The sequence below is a fragment of the Erythrolamprus reginae genome, chromosome 4, assembly GCF_031021105.1.
Source record: "Erythrolamprus reginae isolate rEryReg1 chromosome 4, rEryReg1.hap1, whole genome shotgun sequence".
Taxonomy (NCBI): Eukaryota; Metazoa; Chordata; class Lepidosauria; order Squamata; family Dipsadidae; genus Erythrolamprus; species Erythrolamprus reginae.
This window is the reverse complement of record NC_091953.1, coordinates 126,416,693-126,440,828: the sequence shown is the minus strand read 5'-3', so window position 1 is coordinate 126,440,828 and position 24,136 is coordinate 126,416,693. Positions and strand designations below refer to the sequence as shown.

The 24,136-nt window shown below is 44.1% G+C and overlaps 1 protein-coding gene across 1 annotated transcript in view; it reads left to right on the top strand.

The window, feature by feature from the left end:
- Window positions 1–24,136, top strand: part of PIBF1 (progesterone immunomodulatory binding factor 1) — a 152,403-nt gene that overhangs the window by 30,356 nt on the left and 97,911 nt on the right. The window contains exon 10 of the mRNA XM_070751362.1: window positions 6,687–6,785. Coding sequence (XP_070607463.1) covers window positions 6,687–6,785 — 99 coding nt within the window. The remainder of the gene's footprint in view (window positions 1–6,686; window positions 6,786–24,136) is intronic.

Below are 24,136 nucleotides of genomic sequence, written 5' to 3'. Positions count from 1 at the left end.
CCATGTTCCTCCCTGTTCAAAAGCACATGACTAAAAGCAAATAGAAAGAAAGAGAAACTAAATATTTTCTTCTTTTATGTGGAGAACTCTGTACAGAGCGAGATCTGGTTTTGGAGTTTCCCTTTTGAGTGGTTGAGAAAATTTTGTGTCCGCTGTGATTCTGACAAATTATCAGACTCTTCAAACCAGCCCAGTCTAGCTTGAGCTCCTACCAAATCCTCCCCACCCTTCTTCTTTTCTCCAAACGTAGTTTTTTGTAGATAAATTGAAAGTAGAGCTAGATCATTCTTTACTCACATCTCAGATACTTGTGGTAGAATTCCATGGCTACCAAACCACAATTATTTAGTTGTTATTTTCTAGAAATCCTTTTCCAAATGTTTTGTTTTTCACACTAAAGGAGGCCTTAAAAAGCTGGAATATAGAACTTGTTTAGAAAGGCTACCATAATAATGAATCCCGCTGATCAGGTCACAAGTTATTAAAATGCAAACGTAAAAACTTTTTGCAGAGAGCTTTGTGCATTGGCTGGATGTGCGCGAACACGACAGAAATGTCAGATTTAAAATTATTTCAGGCAGGTAAAAAAACCTAAAGCAGGCAAGAAAGCATTTAGCCCTTATTTACCTTTCTCTTCTCCTCCACCTTCACCAGTCAGCAAAATTATGCCAACCACTAATTGCATCATGGAGATTAACAAATTTTTGGCTTCCCGTGTTCCGACTTGTATTGCATTACATAAAACAAGCTTAAGGTCTGTTTCTTTTAGGGAGCTTTGACAGATATAAAAATGTTTGCAGGCAGTATGGCTAAGAATATTGTTCTGGAAATGTTTGGCAGAAATCCTGTTCCTCCTCATCTCGAAATGATGTGATGACTTGGCTGCCAAATCTTGAATGCAGATGATTTAAAAGAACGTTTCAGGATTTTAAAAACAATGCTTTATTTTTATCCTTGTTGGGACAGAAGGGGTGTGGTGAGTCCATGAATCATTCACGCTTCCCCCTGTGTTTTTGTCCTCCAGCTTACGTGCTTTCTGGTCTGTATCCCTTCATCCTTTGTGTGTTTTAAACTTGCACCGGGTTACAACACCGGCATCCCTAACGTCTAAGTTTCTCTTGCTGTCTTCCCCAGCATGTGCTCTTCCTTCTGCTCTCCAACTCCCCAGAACTATCAGATCAACCACAGAACTAACAGAATAACAGAGTTGGAGGGACCTTGGAAGCAGGGACGGGTTGCTTACCTTTTTCTACCGGTGCGCTACATGCGCATTGCAATGTTTTACACGCGTGCATCCCCAGCACGATTTTGCTTCTGCATATGCGCAGAGGGATGATTATCCCTCTTTGCATGTTCAGAGAGCCAAAAATCATGAAAAATTGGGGGGGAAAGATGGCACATAAAGGCCCGGCAAAGACAGACCGTAGCCATCGTGCCAGAATTGCACAGTCGGTGGGCCACTACCAGAACAGCTCTCCAGACCGCACCGGTAGGAACCCGCCACTTCTTGAAGTTCTTCTAGTCCAGAAATGGCGAACCTATGACACATGTGGCCCAAATGGCACACATGCCACAAGTGGCACGTGGGGCCATAATGGTGGACACGCTAGCCAGCTGATCTTTGGGCCTTCTGGGCCCACTGGGAGTCGGGAAACAGCCTGTTTTCAACCTCCGGAGTGGGTGGAGAAGACACAATTTTTTTGTTCTCCCCAAGCTCCAGAGCCATTCTAGGAGCCTGGGGAGGGCGAAAACAGCCTTGCTTGCTTTGAAGGCCCTCCAGAGGCCCGAAATGGACCATTTCCCAACTTGAAATGGGCAATTTCTAGCCTCTGGAAGGCCTTGTGCCAGTGTGGTGGGGGGAATTTTGCCTTCTCCAGGCTCCTAGAAAGGCTCTGGAGCATGGGGAGAGCAAACAATGGGCCTTCGGTTCAACCAGGACTTGGCAAACGGACCATTTTCTGCCTCTGGGGTAGTGTGGAAGGCCGGTTTCGCCCTCCTCAGGCTTCTGGAAAAGCTCTGAAGCCTGAGGAGATTGAAAAACAAGTGTGCCATCACATGCTGGGGTTGGAGACGTGCATGCGCGGGGGTGGGGCCAGATGGAATTATGGGCGTGTGCTTGTGTCCTCATCCCCCCTCCCTTTTGGCACACAAACCAAAAAAGGTTCACCACCACTGTTCTAGTCCAACCCCATCCTTAGGCAGGAAATCCTATACCAGTGATGGCTCCCCTTTTCGGCACCGAGTGCCAAAACTGGAGCCGCGTTAGCCACTGACTCATATTTATGACGGGTTGCAGTGCCTTGGATAGTCACGTGATCCCCTTTTGTGACCTTCGGACAAGCAAAGTCAATGGGGAACCTAGATTCACTTAAGAACGGTGTTACTAACTTAACAACTGCAGTGATGCACTTGTTGTTAACCACCCTGGCAAGTGTTGTGGTTAGCTCTGGCCCAGCTCCTGCCCCAAAGACTGTGGATGTGGGGGAGACATCCACATGCTGCAGGCCTGTTTTGCCCCCGGTGGAATCTGCTGATAAAGGCTCCTCTGACCAAGAAGACATGAGTGACAGGGAGGAGGAGAGTGGGGCAGACAGCTCAGAAGGAGATCAATTATCTAGCTCCTCCTTGGATTCAGAACAAGAGTTAATGATACAGCCACGCATGCGGAGAGCGATGCATAGGCAACAACAACTGAGAGATTATTATCAAAGAAAATGAGGCCACCTGTGGTTGGGTGGGGCTGTGGTGATTAGTGAGGCTGCTATAAATAGCCGCCTGTAGGTTTGGCCATTGTGGAGGATTATCTGATCCTTGTGTTTCGTGACTGCTTTACTGACTGACCTTTTGTGTGCTGATTTTTCCCCGCGTTGAAACTAAACCAGAGCAAAGTGTGTTTCACTTTGTGAAAGGAAAAGGACTGTGAATTGCCTCACAGCTGCAATCTAAGTATCACAGAACTGATAAGGGACTTGTACAAATTACCAGTTTGTTTGGAGACGAGTGCTCTTTGCTATACCAAAAGAGGGCTTAGGTTAAGTGAATTTTCATTATAAAGAACATTGTTTTGAATTTTCAAATGTGTGTGTGTCTGAAATTTGTACCTGTAAATTTTTGGGAGGAGTCTGCCAGAGAGCCCGACAGAACAGCAAGGAAGACTGCAAAATGGGACCAATCTCACTTAACGACTCTCTGGCTTAACAACATAATTTTTGGACTCCCTTGTGATCATATGTCAATGGGGAGGCCAGATTCACTTAACAGCTGTGTTCGTAATAGAACAAAAATTAAATTTATGCTCAGCAAGTTGAGGGCCATCTGGAATTTCTCTTGTAGCCAATGGCAACTCCAGCAAAAATAAATGTTGCTTTTATAGACCTACCCCTGCCTGACATGGAGCTCAGGATTGGTTAAATGTTTGCGATAAGCCTGTGATAGCTTTAAAATCTGATTTGGGACAGTCCGACCATGAGATCACAGGACTTTAATATCCCATGCAATGGAATATGAGGCATGAAGAGAGAAGCTCTCATTTAGATGCAGTTTGACCCATCTTCCTTGTCTTACTTGTCAAATCATTGCCCGTCAACTCAAAAGCCACTGACCGGAGATGACATGGGCTGATTCCATAGAAGGTCAGTTCAATTCAGTTCAATCAGAATAGAAACATAGAAGACTGACGGCAGAAAAAGACCTCATGGTCCATCTAGTCTGCCCTTTTACTATTTCCTGTATTTTATCTTGCAATGGATATATGTTTATACCAGGCATGTTTAAATTCAGTTACTGTGGATTTCCCAACCACGTCTGCTGGAAGTTTGTTCCAAGGATCTACTACTATTTCAGTAAAATAATATTTTCTCAAGTTGCCTTTGATCTTTCCCCCAACTAACTTCAGATTGTGTCCCCTTGTTCTTGTGTTCACTTTCCTGTTAAAAACAGTTCCCTCCTGAACCCTATTTAACCCTTTAACATATTTAAATGTTTCGATCATGTCTCCCCTTTTCCTTCTGTCTTCCAGACTATACAGATTGAGTTCATTCAGTCTTTCCTGATACGTTTTATACTTAAGACCTTCCACCATTCTTGTAGCCCGTCTTTGGACCCGTTCAATTTTGTCAATATCTCTTGGAGGTCTTCTAGTCAAATCCCCAGACAAGTGACTGATAGGTAGGTAGGTAGGTAGGGATTGAGGGAGGGAGGGAGGTAGAGATAGATAGATAGATAGATAGATAGATAGATAGATAGATAGATAGATAGATAGATAGATAGATAGATAGATAGAAAGAAAGAAAGAAAGAAAGAAAGAAAGAAAGAAAGAAGATATGATAGAATAGAGTAGAGTAGAGTAGAATAGGATAGGATAGGATAGAATTCTTTATTGGCCAAGTGTGATTGGACAACCTAAGAATTTGTCTTTGATGCATAAGATAGGTAGGTTAAGTAGGTAGGTAGGTAGATAGATGACAGGTAGGTAGATAGATAGATAGATAGATAGATAGATAGATAGATAGATAGATAGATAGAAGATATGATAGAATAGAGTAGAATAGGAATAGGATAGGATAGAATAGAAAAGAATAGAATTCTTTATTGGCCAAGTGTGATTGGACAACCTAGGAATTTGTCTTTGATGCATAAGATAGGTAGGTAGGTAGGTAGGTAGATAGATGATAGATGGATAGATAGATAGATAGATAGATAGATAGATAGATAGATAGATAGATAGATAGATAGAGCTGCTTCTGAAGGAGAAACAGTGTAAACAGAGAAAAATTGCCCAAAGGAGAGAAATGGACCTGGCTGTTTACTGAGAAGATAGTGAGAGAAGATCCACATGGCTTGTTATCACCATCTGAGGATGGTTTTGGAGGAAGCTTAGCCAGCTTAGCTGTATAATGCCTAACGTGTGATGGCAGCCCGTTTCTCAATAAAAATAATTATAGCTCATCATTCTTGCCTGGAGGGGCAAAGAGCTTCCTTCCTTCTCTACTCTTAAACAGAGTGAGGATTGCCTTTTCTCCAACTAAAACGCCTTTGGGTTCAGGTCGTAGCAAAATTGTACGGGGCAGAGGCGCATGCACAGTGTGACACACTTGTGGGGTTATGTGCTGGCATGTGCATGATAGCGCATGTGCACATCCCCATTTTTGGCACACAGGAAGAAAAAGGTTCACCATCATTGACCTAGAAAAAGAGTAGGCAAAGTGGGCTCTGTGTCAGGGTGTCCAGCAAACCTGGAAAACAGGGAAATTGTTAGGGAAATCAGCAGTTCGGGAAATATCAGAGAATTATCAGAACTGCAGTGAAGGGATGTCTTCTTTAAATGAGTAGAACCTGGGTGTCACCAATTCCGTGTGAGCAATTTCCTTCCACAAAACAACAGCCCAGGTAATTTACCTGAAGTCTCAAACTACGCAATAAGGAAGGAGGAGGAAGAGGAGGAGGTTGTGGCCACAAAGGTGATGGCTGGGAAAGAGATATTTTTAGCACAAAGGGGATTTGGATGCCTTTAGAAATCCACTATCCGGTTGCTTACCTTCCTCCAGGTTGCCAAGTTGGATTGGCTGTGGCATTTTTTCCGTCTGCATCATCCGCCTCCAATTTACCTGTGTGTGTTAACATCACTCAGAGCAACAGCACCTTAGCCAGAGCAGGATAATGCCTCCATTCTTCTGATGAATTATATTTCTTGGCCTTCGATCCCGTCATCTGGGTGGCTCTGGCTGGACCCAACTTCACCAACAGCCTTGGGAAGGCCCCGCTGACAATTTTATCTCATTCAACCTCTGGTCCTTCAAATCAGAAATGGGGCTTTTTAAGCAGGGCCTGTTGTGTTGCTATAAATTGCCCATTTCTACAACATTTGGGAGAGAGGGGAGGAAACCCACTAAGGTTGGATTAAGACTATAGAGCCGGGGTGGCGCAGCAGGTAGAGTGCTGTACTGCAGGCCACTGACGCTGACTGTAGATCTGTAGGTCAGCGTTTCAAATCTCATCACTGACTCAGCCTTCCATCCTTCCGAGGTGGATAAAATGAGGACCCGGATTGTGGGGGCAATAGGCTGGCTCTGTTAAAAAGGGCTATTGCTAAAATGTTGTAAGCCACCCTGAGTCTAAGGAGAAGGGCGGCATAAAAATTGAAGGAAGGAAGGAAAGAAAGAAAGAAAGACTGGGGAGTACCAATTCAAGACCACTTCCAGCTATGAAATGGAAGTCAGACCTGGTCCAATCTCACTCAATCCAGCCAACCTGTCTCTCTCTCTCTCTCTCTCCAACTTGCATGCAGATAATAGACCAGATTCAGCACAAAGTTTGATGCTTGATTATTCAAAACACCGAAGTTTCTCTAGTTGGACAAATAAATGTTGGGTTTTTTCTCCCTTTACCCCCCTCGTTTTCGACGTGCATGTATATTGTCAGAGAAAGACTTGAATTAGTAGGTATATTTAGAGAAGCATGTTCTGGATGTGGACCAAAAACATGGAACTAAGAAGCTAGGAGGTTTGGGGGTGGGTGGGAAGAGAGGTGGAAGGAAAAACAAAAACTCTTTCAAGATCAAATTATGGCATGTTGGAACCAGAAACACAAAACTCGCACCATCGCTTTTGAGCAAATACTTCAGAATAAAAGGAATGTTTTATTGTGCAATCCTTTTTTTTTTGTTTTGTTTTGTTTTTAAATTTCAGAAACCTGAGAGAAGCCAGAGATAATGCTGTGAGTGAAAAGGAAAGAGCTGTGATAGCTGAAAAAGATGCATTGAGCAAATACGACCAGCTATTGGAACAGTAAGTACCTTCCCCGTTCTTTGAGCATAGCTTTTGAAAAAAGAGGAAGGTTTGTGCAAATAAAGGGGAGGCTTTCCAAGAATGCATTGATCTTAGTGCTGCTTATTTTGAACCGTTGCGAAGACACAACTAGGACAGACTGCTGTTTGGGATGAGAGCTAAAAACAAAATTTGTGATAAATGAATACATGGTGGTGGAACAAACAAACTAAGCTGGTTGTTTATTGGGCTGCAACTTCCATGCTCCCTGTTAGAATGCTAAGGAATTATTTGTAATATTCCTAAAACAAATTAATACAGAGTTGATAAGGTAATGGCAGATAATCCAGTCAATACCCCAGATCAATACAATTTGAATATAAATATTATTTACATATAGTCAATACAGTAGTCAGTAAACAGTCCAAGTTATACATATATGCATCAATCAATCATATACAAACCGAGATCAGAACACACAGTTCTATACACTCAGAAATTCTATAATAGTTCTCCCCCATACGTATATAATGTCATAAGTATTACTTTCATAAACAATACATAGACCAACATTTAGCACAAGGCAAGTCTACAGTATAGTATAGTCACACAGACATAACTACCAGAGAGTAAGATCAGGGAGAGAGAAAGACGCATTTAGCTCCCTCTTATAGTAAATTGCAGAGCTAGCCCTTAATTAGTTTAGTTTAGTTTTATTGGATTTATATGCCGCCCCTCTCCGAAAACTCGGGGCGGCTAACAGCAATCATAGACAATATACAGTAATAATCCAATACTAAAAACAAATTAAAAAACCCCTTAATATAAAAAACCAAACATACATACAAACATACCATACATACAATTGTAAAGGCCTAGGGGGAGAAGGAATCTTAATTCCCCCATGCCTGGCGACAGAGGTGGGTTTTAAGTAGCTTGCGAAAGGCAAGGAGGGTGGGGGCAATTCTAATCTCTGGGGGGGAGTTGGTTCCAGAGGGCCGGGGCTCTTCCCTTGGGTCCCGCCAAGCGGCATTGTTTACTTGACGGGATCCGGAAAAGACCCACTCTGTGGGACCTAACTGGTCGCTGGGATTCGTGCGGCAGAAGACGGTCCCTGAGATAATCTGGTCCGATGCCATGAAGGGCTTTATAGGTCATAACCAACACTTTGAATTGTGACCGGAAACTGATCGGCAACCAATGCAGACTGCGGAGTGTTGGTGTGACATGGGCATATTTAGGGAAGCCCATGATTGCTCTCGCAGCTGCATTCTGCACGATCTGAAGTTTCCGAACACTTTTCAAAGGTAGCCCCATGTAGAGAGCGTTACAGTAGCCGAGCCTCGAGGTGATGAGGGCATGAGTGACTGTGAGCAGTGACTCCCGGTCCAAATAGGGTCACAACTGGTGCACCAGGCGAACCTGGGCGAATGCCCCCCTTGCCACAGCTGAAAGATGTTTCTCTAATGTGAGCTGTGGATCGAGGAGGATGCCCAAGTTGCGAACCCTCTCTGAGGGGGTCAATGATTCTCCCCCAGGGTAATGGACGGACAGATGGAATTGTCCTTGGGAGGCAAAACCCACAGCCACTCCGTCTTGTCTGGGTTGAGTTTGAGTTTGTTGACACCCATCCAGGCCCCAACAGCCTCCAGGCACCGGCACATCACTTCCACTGCAACATTGTGCTAATTTCTCTAAACATACATTGCTGGTTAGTTCATATATTGACAATCCCAACCAGTGAAGTACGTCGTACTGACATTCCCTTGCTTGAAACCATAGAGGTTCTAAGCTCCACCCCCAAGGAAAGTCCTAGATGGGCATTGCAGCTGAGTGGATTTTCTAGGATTGCGCCCTCCCTCCCAGTTGTTCGCTGCCTACTCTCCCCCCCCCCCATCATTCAGGTTCCCCCCACCCCAGATCTCTGTTCTTGGCGCCTGATGGTGAAGGGTATGTTGTCATTATTTCCATGAAAAATGGAGGTAAAAACAAACAAACAACGGATCCAGGGCCAAGTTTTGGAAATGCAACAACGGGCCCACTGTGATGCAAGACCTTTTTCCCTTGAGAAAGGAGTTGGCAAAGGGGTGAGAGGGTTGGTTAATCGTTTTCCATGCATGTCAGGAGGTTTTCATGAGATTTTCATGAGATTATCAGTGGCAACACAAAAGTGAAGCAACTTTTATGAGAGCCCAGTAACTCTGGCTGGGAGCAGAAAACCACACATGGAAACCTTCCGTTTTGTTTGAAATGTACGTATGGACATGTTGAATCTAAGGTAATTTTATACACTTTTTTAAAAAAGAAGGAAAAAAACCCCTTTTTACCTTTTCCCAAAAGATCTATTTTTTAAATGTTTGGCTTTCTTTCGAGATCTAGAGCAATAAATAGAGCAGTGCAGGATCGAAAGAATCAAATGAGGCTGGGCAAATCATGTACAGTGGTACCTCTACTCAAGAAAGCCTCTACTTAAGAACTTTTCTAGATAAGAAACGGATGTTCAAGATTTTTTTGCCTCTTCTTAAGAACCATTTTCTACTTAAGAATCCGAATCCAGAAAAATTCCCCAGGAAATTTGAGAGCGGCACAAAGGCCCGGCCAGTTTCCTGCCATTCCCCCTGGGTTTCTCTCTCTGGTGCAGTGTATGGGAGGCAGCCTCCCACCAGGTGTATGGGAGGCGCGTGCTCCTCCTCGCCGCATCAGAGTCCCTCTTTTTTTTTTAAGCCTTAAAGTTTTGGATTTTTTTGATTCCCCTCACCTCATCTTCTTCCTTCAGCAGCAACTGTCTTCCTCCTCTTCCTCCTCCTCCCACGCAAATTCCGAGCTTTTATTTCTTTCCTAACGGGTTTGCACCCATTATTTACTTTTACATTGATTCCTATGGGGAAAATTGCTTCTACTGTACTTACAAACTTTTCTATTAAGAACCTGGTCACGGAACGAATTAAGTTCTTAAGTAGAGGTACCACTGTATTTGTTTGAAAATGTCGAGTGATTTATCTAGTGATGAATCAAATATGATTTTTTTTTCCAAATTCAAGACATAGGTATATGTTTTTTTACTGGTACACAAAATGAACCGTGCATGAACGCCACCTTGATCAAAGAACAAAACCAACACAGTGCATGAACTTACAACAAATGACAGTAATACAGTGATCCCCCGGGTATCGCGATCCCGATCATTGCGAACAGGCTAAATCGCGATTTTTCAACCCGGAAGTCAAAACACCATCTGCGCATGCGCGCCATTTTTTTATGGCCACGCATGCGTAGATGGCGCCGGGCAGATCAGCTGCTGGGCGGCTTCCCTGGGTCTTCCCCCTCTTGCTGGCGGGAGGGCGAGCGGCGGGCATCAGCGAGGAGTTTCCCCACCGCCCACGCAAACTCCTCGCTGCCGCTCGCCCGCCCTTCGCCCGCCCACGCCGTTCGCTCCCCCTCTTGCTGGCGGGAGGGCGAGAAGCCCCCCCAGCACCCGCTCGCCCGCCCTTCGCCGCTCGCCCGCCCTTCGCCCGGCCACCCGCCATTCGCTCGCTGCTCGCCCGGCCACCCGGGTTCGGGGGGGTGCTGGCAAGCCCCCCATGCCGGCAGCGACGTTTTAAAACAGCCGCGCGGCTTCCCAATGAGTCCCGAAGACAAACGCGGAAGTTCGCCTTTGACGTTTGTCTTCGGGACTCAGTTGGGAAGCCGCGCGGCTGTTTTAAATCGTCGCCGCCGGCATGGGGGGCTTCCTAGCAGCCCCCCAAACCCGGGTTGGGGGTCCGGGGGGTGCTGGCAAGCCCCCCACGCCGGCGGCGACATTTTAAAACAGCCGCGCCGCTTCCCAGCTGAGTCCCCTTCCCAGGAACCCCAATCTTCGGCTCCTCGCTAGCGCTGCGGAAGTAAAAACACCATCTGCGCATGCGCAGATGGTGTTTTTACTTCCGCAGCGCTACTTCGCGAAAACCCGATCATTGCTAGGGGTCCTGGAATGGAACCCTCGCAATGATCGGGGGATCACTGTACCTCGTCTTACGAACTTAATTGGTTCCAGGACTAGGTTCGTAAGGTGAAAAGTTCGTAAGGTGAAACAATGTTTCCCATAGGAATAAATGGAAAAACCAATAATGCGTGCAAGCCCATTAGGAGAATCCAAAATATTAAGGCTTAAAAAAAAAGCGGTGGCCAGACAAAGCTGAGAGGAACAGAGTGGGGGGAGGGAGTCCCAACGAAGCAAGGTGAAAAGAGCCTCTCTTGAGCTCCATGAGTCCCTGCCTCCCGTTTTTGTCCCCCCTCCCCCCCTCTGCTCATCTCCCCCACATCTTTCTCCTCTCTTGAGCTCCATGAGTCTTTTCTTCCCATTTTTCCCACCCCACTCTCATCATCTCCCCCACACCTTTCTCCTCTCTTGAGCTCCACGAGTCTTTTCTTCCTGTTTTTGTCCCCCCTACTCTGCCCGTTTTTTACGATCCTGGGATTCCCCTCCTGGGATTTCCCTACAGCACCGTGTTTTTGCGGAAGTCCGCAGTTGGGGTTTCCCATGGAGGGGAGCCTCAGGGGATCACAGGATCGCAAAAACTGGTGCTTGGCTTGCAATGAAAGTCTGGAGGCGGGGCATCCCAGCGGCGGCAGCAGGTTCGTAAGGTGAAAAAAGTTCGTAAGAAGAGGCAAAAAAATTCTGAACCCTGGGTTCGTATCTCGAAAAGTTCGTACGATGAGGGGTTCGTAACACGAGGTACCACTGTACATACCTGCAAATCAGTGTGACTTCTGCTGTTGTTTTTGAAATCCAAAGGCAGGCCGAGTGGCCCTTTCATCGAATCTGGCTCTTTTCACCTTGAATTCAGCAAGCGTTGTGCTCTTGTATGCCCCATCTCCATGCAGCTTCAAGAAGTGTTCCTTCAGTTTTGCCGGTGCGAGACTAGAGTTGCTCAACTTGGCATTGCAAATCATGCAGACAGCACGCTGACTCTCATCACGTTCCGTGATACATGTGAATCCGTGTTGTACATATTCGTCCGACCACTTTCTTTGCTCGACATAGTTGGTATGGATTAAAATATTAAGAAAGAAACCACACAACGTACAACTACGACAGTCACGCGGTGACTGCTGAGCACACTAAATTCTCCGCAGCACTGATTGGCCAATTAATGTAACGTGATCATCTGCAGGAAGTGATGGCCAAGCGGGGCGTGTCATCATGAATTTGCATAATGCGTCGGGTGTGTCTTGACCTCCTTGGCGGAGGCTCCGCCAAACCCCTGAAACCGACTCACCGAACCCCTAGGGTTCGATAGAACTCCGGTTAAGAACCACTGACTTATTTATTTTGTTGTATCAACTGTTTCACATTTGAGCTTTTCTTTAAAAACATATTTGCCAAATTAGCTATTGATGCATTTTTAATACACTTGTCTGTTGTTGCTTGTATCCATTTTTTTTTATTATTATTATTAGTAGTAGCAGTAGTAGTAGTAGTATTACTATTATTATTATTATTATTATCACCATCATCACCATCATCATCTTTATGGAATAGAATAGAAGGAATTTGTCTGGTGCATATGCTCTCAATGTACATAAAAGATACATTTGTCAAGAATGATTGTCATAGGGGTCAATTAAGCAACGAGAAAACAAACAATAAAAATCTTAAGAATACAAGCAACAAGTTATAGCCATACAGTCATAAGTTGGAGGAAATATAAATCTTGGTTTGTTTATTTTATTCGACTTCTATGCCGCCCAATCCCGAAGGACTCAGAGCAGCTTACAACGATATAAAAAAGATACAAATACAATAAAAAGAAGTCAAATATAAATATCTAAAACTATAAACCCCATTTTAAAACCCACCACTCAATCCAATCAACACACATGCATACCATTCAGTACAATTCGGCCACGACAGATGTCAAATTCATGGCCGGCAAAGCCAGATCTTCATAGCCTTTCAGAAGGCCAGTGGTGTGTGGGGGGAAGTATGGACATCGGAAGGGAGTTGGTTCCATAAAACCGGGGCGGCCACAGAGAAGGCCCTCCCCGTGGCCCCGGATTAATGATCACCATTATCATTATTATTCTGTTCATCCCTAGTTAAGGATAGGGGTTTGTTTACTGCTTCTGGAAACAGATGCAAATACATTAGTATTCAACTTTTCTGAAGTTTCTCTTTTTTCTCAACTGTGATCAGTCCCCTGCCTCTACTGCTGCCAGCTTCCGGTGTATTTAAATAATTGTATTTGTGGCTGTTCCTGATGCTTCTAGTCCTCAGCTAGTTGTTATTAGGCAGGCAAAACAAATGTTAGTTCGTGCTTCTCGCTTGAGTAAACATTTCATTTGTTTGTTGATTGAAAGAAACCTTTCTGTGTTTATATGTTCCTTGACTTGGCAAACTGGAAAGTGCCATGTTTTGGTTTATTTGATACATGTTACACTTTGGTGGTATGTTTTGCAGTTCAAATTCTGTTGCAGTTTTAGTAAAACAAAAAAACAAAGAAACAACCAGGCCTTCCTGAGAAATTTGACACAGTCCAGTTAACGTTTCAGCTTTCTTTTTCTAGCAAGCTCTAATATTTAGGGAAACAATTTCCCTTTCTATTTAAGAGAGCGAAATGCCAACGTTAAAAATACTTCTGCTGTCACTGTAGGCAGCAGAAACCAAAGGGAGCGAGTGTTAAAATTATTTTTAAGTCATCCTGAACCAAGGAAATAATGTAACGAATGCATTGACATTAATAAATAACATTTGTCTGCATGAGGTCATGTTTGTGATGCTCGAAAGGGATCCCCAAGACAAAAAGTGCATTGTATTGTGCACAGACCCTGGTTACCAGTGTTGGTAGGATCTGCAAGCTTTGGACATATTTGTTTATACAAAGTCGGTGGAATGCTGCCTAGCTTGAATGGTGGAGAATGCCTCTGGCAAATCTTGTGATGAAGAGTGTAACTAACACCCAATTTTCTAGTCAAGTACAATTATTATAACTTTATTCCCAACCGGTGATTGGTAAGTGGCTTTCTTTGTCTGTTAAATGCAAACAAAGTTTGTGTTGAGTGTAAAATAATAACCCTGGCTGTTTCAGACTCCAGGATTCAAGAGTCTGCTTTTGGTCTCTCTGTGGAAGAATTAGTACCATACACTGGTCAGAAACATTGCTCTCTGGGTGTGTAGTTGCAGAAATAATTTCCTAAGGTGGCTTATCAATGCTGGCTAAATAAGAAGTATGTTGAAAACCAGGTGTGGGAAGGAGGATGAAGAGGAAGAGGAAGAAGAAGAAGTTCTGTGTTAGCAAAAACTTCAGAAGAGAAGGATTTAGGGGTAGGGATTTCTGACAGTCTCAAAATGGGTGAGCAGTGTGGTCGGGCAGTAGGAAAAGCAAGTAGGATGCTTGGCTGCATAGCTAGAGGTATAACAAGCAGGAAGAGGGAGATTGTGATCCCACTGTATAGAGCGCTGGTGAGACCACATTTGGAATACTGTGTTCAGTTCTGGAGACCTCACCTACAAAAAGATATTGACAAAATTGAACGGGTCCAAAGACGGGCTACAAGAATGGTGGAAGATTTTAAGCATAAAACGTATCAGGAAAGACTTCATGAACTCAGTCTGTATAGTCTGGAGGACAGAAGGAAAAGGGGGGACATGATCGAAATATTTAAATATGTTAAAGGGTTAAATAAGGTCCAGGAGGGAAGTGTTTTTAATAGGAAAGGGAACACAAGAACAAGGGGACACAATCTGAAGTTAGTTGGGGGAAAGATCAAAAGCAACGTGAGGAAATATTATTTCACTGAAAGAGTAGTAGATCCTTGGAACAAACTTCCAGCAGACGTGGTTGGTCAATCCACAGTAACTGAATTTAAACATGCCTGGGATAAACATAGATCCATCCTAAGATAAAACACAGGAAATAGTATAAGGGCAGACTAGATGGACCATGAGGTCTTTTTCTGCCGTCAGTCTTCTATGTTAAGAAGAAGAAGAAGAAGAAGAGGAAGAGGAAGAGGAAGAAGAAGATTTTTGAAACCTGGAATCCTTCCTTCCTTCCCAAGCAATAACACTTATATGCCCCTCCTCAGTGCTTACAGCCCTTTCTAACCAATTTACAGAGGCAGTTCTCAACTTACTGCCTTCAGAAGGATGGAAGGCTGAGTCAACCTCGAGCCGGTCAGAATCCTGTACATGCCAGTTTTGCCAAGTGTCCAAATTTTGATCGCACGACCATGGAGGACGTTGTAATAGTTGTAAATTTTTTTTAAAAGGTCATACGTCACTTTTTTTCAGGGCCGTGGGAACAGTCACTAAACAAATAAATTACTATACATCTACAGCGTTGGGTTCACAGATCAATCAGACGAAATAGCAACAGCCCTTAGACTTATATGCCACTTTGTAGTGCTTTATAGGCCTCTTTAAGCCATTCAGAGAATCAGCATATCATCCCCAACAATCTGGGTCCTCTTTTTATTGACTTTGGAAAGATGGAAAGTTGAATCAACTTTGAGCCGGTTAGGATCAAACTCCTGGCAGTGGACAGAGTTAGCCTGCAATAATGTATTCTAATCACTACACCACTATAATAATAATAATAATAATAATAATAATAATAATAATAATAATAATAATAATAATAATAATAATAATAATAATTTCATTCATTCATTTTCATTTTCATTTTTCATTTTATTGGATTTGTATGCCGCCCCTCTCCGTAGACTCTAACAACAGTAGTAAAAACAACATGCGACAATCCAATACTAAAGAAGCTAAAAACCCTTATTTTAAAACCAATCATACATACGAACGTACCATACATAAATTGTGGAAGCCTAGGGGGAAAGAATATCTTAATTCCCCCATGCCTGACAACAGAGGTGGGTTTTAAGAAGCTTGCGAAAGGCAAGAAGGGTGGGGGCTATTCTAATCTCTGGGGGGAGTTGGTTCCAGAGGGCCGGGGCCGCCACAGAGAAGGCTCTTCCCCTAATTTATTAGATTTGTATGCCGCCCCTCTCCGAAGACTCGGGGCGGCTCACAACAATAATAAAAACAATATAACAGTGACACAAATCTAATATTAAAAGAAAAGATATATACAACCCCAGCAATTAAAACCATACAACACATACATACCAAACATAAAATGTAATGGCTTGCTTCCTGCCTCCCTTCCTCCTCCCTTCCTTCCTTCCTTCCTTCCCTCCTTCCTTCCCTCCCGCCCTTCCAAAGTGATAGTACTTATATACCCTTTCACAGTGCTTTACACCCCTCTCTAAGCAGTTTACAGAGGCAGCCTCCTACCCGCAACAATCTCAGTTCTTGTTTTACTGGCTTTTACTCTCATTTTAAAGGCTGAGTCAACCTTGAGCTGATCAGAATCGAACTGCTTAACTGCTGGTAGCCGAGCAGTGAGAATAAAGTTGTAGCCATCATTATATAGATGATGAGTTTTGAGAGTCTCTGTCCTGGACAATGTAAGTTGTCCCCTTATGTTAAGTTTATTTGTTATTTAGGGGCTTACAGACCCAGTGAAGTAGCCATGACTGAGAGCTAACCAAGCTTGTTCTCCCATCTCGTCTTTCTTCTGACCTAAAGAAACTCTTTTCGATCGAAAGAACAGCTACCGAAATTATTTTCATTTTTCTGCATGTGATAGAACGGGGTGGGGCAGTCCCCACATCCTTTCTGGAGCCACCCAAACCTGGCAGACCAGTTGATGAAAGCCAGTGTCACATTTTCCCCATCATCTTGAAAGGTATATAAGCCCTAAAATAGTCTTGACCCCAAAGAACCATATTCCCAAGAAACACCCCACACCCTTGGAAAAAAATAGAAAATCCTGGGCTGGCTGCACATAGTGTCTATTTTCCATCCGTGGCTCCTCCAGAAAGATTTTAAATTTATCCACGCTAGACCCTTTGAAGTAGAATCAAGAACCTAGATGGAGGCTCCGGGAGACTGGAAGTATTTTTTTTCCCCCTTGGAGACAATTCTGGAAAATGTCTGTGTGCTACTCCAGTAAAGGAAAAAAGTGTTGTGAGAAATTTTCTGGGTAAGGGCTTGGTTTCACTCGAGGAGGAAGATGAATTCCCTTCAGGAGAGACTTGGAAAATGTCATTGCCATTCATGTTCTCATTTATGATCCTGCTATATAGAATGCTGGTGAGACCACATTTGGAATACTGTGTTCAGTTCTGGAGACCTCACCTACAAAAAGATATTGACAAAATTGAACGGGTCCAAAGACGGGCTACAAGAATGGTGGAGGGTCTTAAGCATAAAACGTATCAGGAAAGACTTCATGAACTCAATCTGTATAGTCTGGAGGACAGAAGGAAAAGGGGGGACAAGATCGAAACATTTAAATATGTTAAAGGGTTAAATAAGGTCCAGGAGGGAAGTGTTTTTAATAGGAAAGTGAACACAAGAACAAGGGGACACAGTAACTGAATTTAAACATGCCTGGGATAAACATATATCCATCCTAAGATAAAATACAGAAAATAGTATAAGGGCAGACTAGATGGACCATGAAGTCTTTTTCTGCCGTGAAATTTCTATGTTTCTATGATCATTTAGAATTATCTGCTACAACTGCAACAACCTTTTTTTCAGAAAAAATTAACATTAAATGGGTTCCTAGATTTTTTTTTTCTTTTTTCGCAATTGTGGCTTAAGTTCATATATTCACTCCTAAACATGTTCCAGGTAGTCCTCCTTTAGCAACTGCAATTTGTTCCAGAGTGATGGTTAAGTGAACCACGTGATTGAAGGAGGAGGGAGGGAGGGCAAATATAGCTTCTTGTCTGCACCTAATTCGACAAGCGAGCCACTTTCTTGCAGGCTTGTGGCTGCGTTAGTACACTGTGGGGTTTTTTCTTTAAATAAGAGAAGAAATGTGTGAGAAATGCACTTGGGGAAAAGGAATCCTCAATCTGAGTATTGTATTGGCAGTTCTGTGTTAGCAAAAACTTCAGAAGAAAAGGATTTAGGGGTCGTGATTTCTGACACTCTCAAAAAGGGTGAGCAGTGTGGTCGGGTGGTAGGGAAAGCAAGTAGGATGCTTGGCTGCATAGCTAGAGGTATAACAAGCAGGAAGAGGGAGATTATGATCCCGCTATATAGAGTGCTGGTGAGACCACATTTGGAATACTGTGTTCAGTTCTGGAGACCTCACCTACAAAAAGATATTGACAAAATTGAACGGGTCCAAAGACGGGCTACAAGAATGGTGGAAGGTCTTGAGCATAAAACGTATCAGGAAAGACTTCATGAACTCAATCTGTATAGTCTGGAGCAGTGATTTTCAACCTTTTTTGAGCTGCGGCACATTTTTTACACTTACAAAATCCTGGGGCACACCACCAACCAAAGTGACACTCTAAGACAGGACATATTATACATATTATCCCCCCCCCCCTTGTGCGTGTGTGTATACACACTCTTGAACCATTTCCAAAAACAGATGAGGGCTGGGGGTTTTTTCTCTCTTATTCTTTGGGTGCTTTTAATCATATGCTTTAAATCAAGAGTCACTTCTCTCTTTTGTTTCTCTCGCTTTCCTCTCATCCTCTGCCTCAATCATTTTCTCATTTCTCTTTTTTCCTCCCTTTTTTTCTCTCATTTCCCTCTCTCCCTCTCCTTCTCTCTCTTTCTTTCTCTCTCTCTCTTTCTCTCTCTTGCTTTCTTTCTCTCTCTCCCCCCTCTCTTGCTTTCTCTCTCTCTCTCTTTCTTTCTCTCTCTCTCTCTCTTTCTTTATCTTTCTTTCTCTCTCACTCACTCTCTTTCTCTCTCTCTTGCTTTCTTTCTCTCTCGCTCTTGCTTTCTTTCTTTCTCTTTCTCTCTTTTTTTCTCTCTCCCCTCTTGCGGCACACCTGACCATGTTCCACGGCACACTAGTGTGCCCCGGCACACTGGTTGAAAAACACTGGTCTGGAGGACAGAAGGAAAAGGGGGGACATGATCGAAACATTTAAATATATTAAAGGGTTAAATAAGGTCCAGGAGGGAAGTGTTTTTAATAGGAAAGTGAACACAAGAACAAGGGGACACAATCTGAAGTTAGTTGGGGGAAAGATCAAAAGCAACGTGAGAAAATATTATTTTACTGAAAGAGTAGTAGATCCTTGGAACAAACTTCCAGCAGACGTGGTAGATAAATCCACAGTAACTGAATTTAAACCTGCCTGGGATAAACATATATCCATCCTAAGATAAAATACAGAAAATAGTATAAGGGCAGACTAGATGGACCATGAGGTCTTTTTCTGCCGTCAGACTTCTATGTTTCTATGTTTCTCCACCAAGGACAGTTTTGCCTGGATGTCCTGGTTGGTTTAAACAGACTGTCAGGAGTGAGCTTCTTCCCACTCATTTCTGACACAGAATACAGTGATATCTCATACAAACTCTTCATCATACAAACTTTTCGAGATACAAACCCGGGGTTTAAGATTTTATTGCCTCTTCTTCCAAACTATTTTCACCTTACAAACCCAAGCCGCCACCACTAGGATGCCCCGTCTCCGGACTTCTGTTGCCAGCGAAGCGCCCGTTTTTGCACTGCTGGGATTTCCCTGAAGCTCCCCTCCATGGGAAACCCCACCTCCGGACTTCCGTGTTTTTGCGATGGTGCAGGGGAATCCCAGCAGCGCAAAAACGGGCGCTTCGCTGGCAATGAAAGTCCGAAGGTGGGGTTTCCCAGCGAGGGGAGCCTCAGCGAAATTGCAGCATCGCAAAAAAAAGGAAGTCCTCGAAACCCCACCTCCGGACTTCCGTTGCCAGCGAAGCACCCGTTTTTGTGCTGCTGGGATTCCCCTGCAGCATCACAAAAACACAGAAGTCCGGAGGTGGGGTTTCCCATGGAGGGGAGCCTCAGGGGAATCCCAGCAGTGCAAAAACGGGCGCTTCGGCTGGCAAAAGGGGTGAGTTTTGGGCTTGCACGCATTAATCGCTATTCCATTGATTCCTATGGGAAACAATGTTTCGTCTTACAAACTTTTCACCTTACAAACCTCATCCCGGAACCAATTAAGTTCGTAAGACGAGGTATCACTGTAATTCCTTTGCTGACATACCTTCAAAAATGAAGATACACTGAACATCATGAAAGCTTGTTCCTTATCTAAAGAAGCTTGGCTTTTAGTTGTGGGCTGTTGGCCTGTATTTCCTAGCTCAGTGATGGCGAACCTGTGGCACGGATGCCATGGGTGGCACATGGAGCCATATTTGCTGGCATGCCCCTAGCTCAGCTCCAACGTGCATGTGTATGCCAGCCAGCTGATTTTTGGCTCACACAGAGGCTCTGGGAGGGTCTTTGTGGTTTCAAGAGAGCCTCCAGGATGTGGGGGGGACAATTTAAAGTGTTGGTTATGACCTATAAAGTCCTTCATGGCACCGGGCCAGGCTATCTCAGGGACCGCCTTCTGCCGCACGAATCCCAGCGACCAGCCAGGTCCCACAGAGTGGGTCTTCTCCGGGTCCCGTCAACTAAACAATGTCGCTTGGCGGGACCCAGGGGAAGAGCCTTCTCTGTGGCGGCCCCAGCCCTCTGGAACCAACTCCCCCCAGAGATTAGAATTGCCCCCACCCTCCTTGCCTTTTGTAAGCTACTTAAAACCCACCTCTGCCGCCAGGCATGGGGGAATTAAGATTCCTTTTCCCCCTAGGCCTTTACAATTTTATGCATGGCATGTTTGTATGTATGTTTGGTTTTTTTATATTAAGGGGGTTTTTAATTAGTTTTTAGTATTGGATTACTATTGTACACTGTTTTATGATTGCTGTTAGCCGCCCCGAGTCTTCAGAGAGGGGCGGCATATAAATCCAATAAATAAATAAATAAATTTTTACCGTCCCCCAGCTCCAGGGAAGCCTTTAGAGCCTGGGGAGAGCGAAACACGAGCCTACTAAGCCCACCAGAAGTTGGGAATCAAGCCGTTTCTGGCCTCCAGAGGGCCTCCGGAGGGCAGGGGAAGCTGTTTTCACCCTCCCCAGGCATTGAATTATGGGTGCCGAGCACTCACACACTCACAATAGCGCATTGCACGCTCTTTCGACACCTGAGGGAAAAAAGGTTCTCCATCACTATTCTAGCTCTTCTGTGTTCCCACAAAGCCCTCTGAACTTAAAGAACATTTGGCCCTGGAGTGATTCTGACTTTACAGCTTCTCTGCAATTATTGTTACCTCTGCCAAACACATACAATGGTTGCTAAGAAAATAAAAGACCACACGATCTTTTAGAGGACCATTGAGGACCTGTATACCGCACGAGTCAAAAAGAGGGCTGTGAGAATATTTACAGACCCTTCACATCCTGGACACAAACTGCTTCAGCTCCTACCCTCAAATCGATGCTATATAGCAGTGTTTCCCAACCGTAGCAACTTGAAGATATTTGGACTTCAACTCCCAGAATTCCCCAGCCAGCGAATGCTGGCTGGGGAATTCTGGGAGTTGAAGTCCAGATATCTTCAAGTTGCTAAGGTTGGGAAACACTGCTATAGAGCACTACACACCAGAACAACCAGACACAAGAACAGTTTTCCCCGAATGCCGTCACTCTGCTACACAAATAATTCCCTCACCACTGTCAAACTATTCACTAAGTCTGCATTGCTATTACTATTAATCTCATCATGCCTATCACTCATCTCCTCCCACTTATGACTGCATGACTATAACGTTATTTGCATCCTTACGGTTTATATTGATGGTTTCCTAGTAGGATTTGATTGCTAAGTGTTGTACCTCATGATTCTTGAAGAATGTATCTTTTTAAAAATATTTATTTATTTATTTATTTATTTATTTATTGGATTTGTATGCCGCCCCTCTCCAGAGACTCGGGGCGGCTAACAGCAACAATAAAACAGTGTACAATAGTAATATGATGTTAAAAACAATTAAAAGCCCATTAATATAAAAAACCAAACATACATACATACATACCATGCATAAAATTGTAAAGGCCTAGGGGGAAAGAGGATCTCAATCCCCCCATGCCTGACGGCAGAGGTGGGTTTTAAGTAGGTTACGAAAGGCAAGGAGGGTGGGGGCAGTTCTAATCTTTGGGGGGAGTTGGTTCCAGAGGGCCGGGGCCGCCACAGAGAAGGCTCTTCCCCTGGGTCCCGCCAAGCGACATTGTTTAGTTGACGGGACCCGGAGAAGATCCACTCTGTGGGACCTAACTGGTCGCTGGGATTCGTGCAGCAGAAGGCGGTCCCTGAGATATACCCTGAGAGCATATGCACCAATGACAAATTCTTTGCATGTCCAATGACACTTGGCCAATAAAGAATCCTACCCTACTCTATTCTACTCTACTCTACTCTACTCTACTCCACTCTATTTGATTGCCAAAGCCTCCATGGGAAACACTAAGATGTCCATTTGGATACTGCTGAGTTGGAAACATCCAGTAAGTATTGTGGACCTCACAGGATATACAGGTTAAAGAGTTCTTGATGGAGAACATCAATGCCAAGTCCTTCAACACCTTCCCCAAGTGAAACCAAGCTGTTCACCCAAAAAAGTTCTCATAAAAAAACTTCTAGTAAGTGTTGTAGATCTTACAGGACATCCAGGCTAAAGACTTCTTGGTGAAGAACTTCAGCAACCCATGACATTTTCCAAGTCTCTCCTGAAGAAATTCATCTTCCTCCACAAGTGAAACCAAGCCGTTACCCAGAAAAAAAACCCATATAAGAGAGAAAACAGAATCCCTGCCAGAGACAGTAAACAGTAATTTCTACTATCTGGTGGAGAATTATCTTGAGATCTTTCAGGAACTGCAGTGGTTCCTCTGATTTCCAAATAGCAAACTCCGAGGGCTGTTAGGCAATTTAAAACAATATGGCAGTGTCGGGTTAACTTAATGTTTGCCAAAATAGCAAAAGTGTTTCAAACAAGGCTTGATATTTAGTTTGGAAGTTCTGATAAGTTTGGTACACATCACATGATAAAATAACAACAACATGGGCCAATAATTCAATCCCCGGGTTGCGTTTAATTACTGTAGTTTTAAACTCCTTATTTTTCAGCCACATATTTTTAGAGATGGAAGATAACCTGATTTTATAACTGACAAGCACTTAAGCTTTTTGTGTGCATTTGTTTTGAGAAGACAAAACAAATGTCTCACCTTGTGAGATGTGTACGGCAAGCAGCAAATTGGGATGAGTTACAAAAGGATAAATCCTAAGTGTTTTGATTCGTAGATTCTTGTTTTGTAAGGATAGATTCTTACGTGGAGGAACCCTCCATAACCTTACCACTCAATCCTAAAAAGGAAACGGTCTCTGTGTAATTTATTTCCGCGTGAGAATACATTTGGGTTAGTCCCCTCCTTTGTTTTTATTGTCTTTGTTTAATGTGATGAAATATTTTCTTTATAGCTTATGGGTACAAACCCTGGAGTTATTTTTCCAAATCTGCCCTTTTATTCTGAGCAAGCTTTTTTTCCTTGGTGCTCGTAGATACATTGTACCTTCATGTATATAGGTATGTGCACAAGTATGTACAGTGGTCCCCCGATTATCGCGAGGGTTCCGTTCCAGGACCCCTCGCGATGATCGGTTTTTCGCGAAGTAGCGGTGCGGAAGTAAAAACACCACCTGCGCATGCGCAGATGGTGTTTTTACTTCCGCTGCAGCAGTGAGGAGCCGAAGATTGGGGTTTCCCCACCGCCCATGCAAACTCCTCGCTGCTGCCGCGCCCGCCGCTTGTCCGCCCACCGCCTGCCTGCCCGCTCGCCCCGCCCTTCGCCCGCCCACGCCGTTCGCTCGCGCCGCTTCCCAGCTGAGTCCTGAAGCCAGACGGCAAAGGTGAACTTCCGCGTTTGGCTTCGGGACTCAGCTGGGAAGCGGCGCTGGGGTCTTACCGGCCGCCCATGCAAAGGGGAAACCCCGGCTCCTCGCTGATGCCCGCCGCTCGCCCTCCCGCCAGCAAGAGGGGGAAGACCCAGGGAAGCCGCCCAGCAGCTGATCTGCCGGGGGGAACGCAAACTCCACCATCTACGCATGCATGGCCATAGAAAAAAAGGGGCGCGCATGCGCAGATGGTGTTTTTACTTCCGGGTGGAAAAATCGCGATATAGCCTTTCGCAATGATCGGGATCGCGAAACTCGGGGGATCACTGTATATACATATACATTCACACACACACACACACACAAACTACATGTATGTATATATGTGTATATGAATGCACAATATGTACTTGTTTCCCCCAAAATAAGACATCCACTGATAATAAGTCCAGTCAGGCTTTTGAGTTCATAGCAATAAGAAACATAGAAACATAGAAATCTGACGGCAGAAAAAGACCTCATGGTCCATCTAGTCTGCCCTTATACTATTTTCTGTATTTTATCTTAGGATGGATATAT